Source organism: Miscanthus floridulus, unplaced genomic scaffold (genome assembly GCF_019320115.1).
Source record: "Miscanthus floridulus cultivar M001 unplaced genomic scaffold, ASM1932011v1 os_2282, whole genome shotgun sequence".
In the NCBI taxonomy this organism is placed as follows: Eukaryota; Viridiplantae; Streptophyta; class Magnoliopsida; order Poales; family Poaceae; genus Miscanthus; species Miscanthus floridulus.
Window position 1 is genome coordinate 1 of NW_027098201.1, and position 3,081 is coordinate 3,081.

The following is a 3,081-nucleotide window of genomic DNA, read 5'->3' on the forward strand; positions in this document are numbered from 1 at the left end:
ATCACAATTGGTGTGTTTGACAATTGCCACCTGAATGGCGGGGAAAGGCCAATGGTGCCCGGGACACCAGAATTGGGAAGGTCCGCATCCGCCTCTCGACACTTGAAACTGATCGGGTGTATACCCACTCATACCCTCTTATTGTTCTGACACCTGGTGGCGTTAAGAAGATGGGTGAGGTGCAGCTTGCTGTCCGTTTCACGTGCTCATCACTGCTCAACATGATGCATCTGTACTCACAGCCCTTGCTGCCCAAGATGCACTATGTGCACCCGTTGTCCGTGATACAGGTGGACAACCTGAGGCGCCAAGCCACAAACATTGTCTCGACAAGGCTGGGCCGTGCAGAGCCACCACTGCGAAAGGAAATCGTGGAGTACATGCTTGACGTGGACTCGCACATGTGGAGCATGAGAAAGAGCAAGGCAAATTTCTTCCGCATCATGGGTGTCCTGAGCCCCCTGATTGCAGTGGCAAAGTGGTTCGATCAGATCTGTCTCTGGAGGAACCCGCTGACCACCATACTGATCCATGTCCTCTTCGTGATACTGGTTCTATACCCAGAGCTGATACTGCCCACAATCTTCCTCTACCTCTTCCTGATTGGGGTGTGGTACTACAGGTGGCGGCCAAGGCAGCCGCCGCACATGGACACCCGCCTCTCCCACGCAGAGACTGCCCACCCCGACGAGCTCGACGAGGAGTTTGACACCTTCCCCACCTCCCGCCCGCCGGACGTCGTGCGGATGCGGTACGACAGGCTGCGCAGTGTAGCGGGGAGGATCCAGACCGTGGTTGGTGACCTTGCGACGCAGGGCGAGCGGCTGCAGTCGCTGCTGAGCTGGAGGGATCCAAGGGCCACCGCGCTCTTCGTGGTCTTCTGCTTCTTCTTCGCCATTGTCCTGTACGTCACCCCGTTCCGTGTCGTGGTCTTCCTCGCAGGCCTGTACGTGCTGAGGCACCCCAGGTTCCGCCACAGGATGCCATCCGTCCCGCTCAACTTCTTCAGGCGTCTGCCGGCGAGGACCGACAGCATGCTGTAGGCGCGGCAGGTGCCTGGCTCCGTTGTTGGTTCGGTGGTTTCACCTGTCGATTGCAGCTCACAGATGGTTACTCTATCTCAAGTGTATCTGATAACAATGAATTGCTAGCTATCTTCAGTACTTCTGTAGCTCCTCTGTTGCATGGTCGGTTATGTATTATTCAGATGGTTGTGAACCTTTCCTGTAACAACCGAACGCATGATGCGTGACTGTGACTAGGTATGGATGCATGTGTGATGCTTGAAAACTCTGGGCTGGGCGTTAGTTATTGCTTTACCTACTTGTTCAGCAACAGTGCTGTCAGCTAACGTGGTTCTCTACTGCTGCATGTGCATTGTGTCGTTTGGTTTCCAGCTCAATTTACCAATTTGCTACGTGATTGATTTCAGTTTGCTACCCAGGGGAAATACTGATCTGAATTCCAGGCGAATTATGAATAAGAGTTCTCTGCTACGCAGACTGGGAACTAATTGGGTGCCAATCTAAGCAGAGCCCAGGTGGTTGTACTTCTGAACTTAATAGGGATGTCAGCTTACCCCATATTCGGCTTGTTCGGCTTCTTTTTTCAGCTGGAACAGTATTTTTCTCTCATGAGAATTCAGCTAGAACAGTGTTTTTAGCCAGTTTCAGTCAAAATTCTGCCAGCCGAACGGGACCAAAGTTCAATTTCCACGGTGCAGGTGCAGCGGCAAAACTTCCGAACGGAGCTGCTGCAGTTTTTCTTCAGAACGCTCACGGAAGGCCCTGCTGGACCTGGACTGCAAGGCAAGTATGTGGCAGAGCATGGCCCAACTGTTTGTCTTGGAAAAAAAAGGTCAGGTCTAACTTTTTTTTTTTTGAAAAGGGTCCAACTTTTTTTTTTTGACAAGGTGTCAGGTCCAACTTAATCGTTGCATTTGCACTCACGAGTCAGTGAGTCACAGGTGCCATTTTGACTGTGACCTCTTTGACATAATTTTCATCGTTATTAGTAACTTTAAAGCCCACTGTATGTGTGATTCCAAATCAGATACTACCTCGTCTAAAAAAGAATACAATTCTTGGTGCATTTTTTTATTAAAATGTCTAAAATTTAAAACACCAAATAAATATATTATAAAGTTTCATGACAAATATAATAATACCTATTTAATACGATAAATATTAGTATTTTTTATAAATCTAGTTAAACTTGACATATTTTAACATAGTATTCCTTCTGTCCTTAAATATCTGTCGTTTTTGCTTCTTGAGAAACACTTTGACTAAATATATATTAAAATATATAAATATTTATGGTACATAATTAGTATTATTGGAAAGATCTTTGAATCTAGCTTTTTAATAAATTTATTTGGAGATACAAGTATTACACATATTTTCTATAAATCGAGTCAAACTTTTAGCATGCATACTAATAACGGTAGTTATTTAGTGACGGAGTGAGTACGTGTTATTCTAGAATTGCATCTTGGACGGAAGGAGTATGTCAAAGGCGAATCGTGGAGCTCCTAGGTTGTCCGTGGTTTACTACTAGTATATACTCCCATCCTGAAAAAGACACGTACTTCCTTTGTCCCAATTTATCTGTCGTTTTCGGTATTCGTGCCACGACTTTGATTTAATTTATACAAAATATGTGCAACATTTGTGTCTCCAAATAAATTTGTTAAAAAACTAGATTCAAAGATCTTTCCAATGATGCTAATTATGTATCATAAATAATAATATTTTTTAATATATATGTTGTTAAAGTTGTTTCTCGGAAAGCGAGAACGACAAATATTCTGGGACGGAGGGAGTAAGGATCAGAGTGTTCTCATAGCCCGAACCAAATGAGTTCTTCAGTGTGCTCCGTTCCATTGTACTACTAGTAAACCCTTTTCTTTCCCAACATATGGTGGCCAAATCAGTCTAGTGATGGTCAAGGCATAAAACTCAAACCTAGGCCAGACACGTCATATTCACCTGACACATGTCCAGCAGAAGTCCGGAAATTTCAAAGTCCGTTCCTTGCTGCAATGTCAAAAGCTAGCTGGTGACGAGCATTTTTGTTTCG

At 45.1% G+C, this 3,081-nt stretch overlaps 1 protein-coding gene across 1 annotated transcript; it reads left to right on the plus strand.

Moving 5' to 3' along the window:
• The first annotated feature begins 27 nt into the window (after window positions 1–27).
• LOC136534767 (FT-interacting protein 7-like) lies at window positions 28–1,498 on the plus strand. Its single transcript, XM_066527139.1, has one exon. It carries the CDS (start codon window positions 171–173, stop codon window positions 1,041–1,043), a length of 873 nt encoding a protein of 290 aa, XP_066383236.1. The 5' UTR covers window positions 28–170; the 3' UTR covers window positions 1,044–1,498.
• Window positions 1,499–3,081: the final 1,583 nt, after the last annotated feature.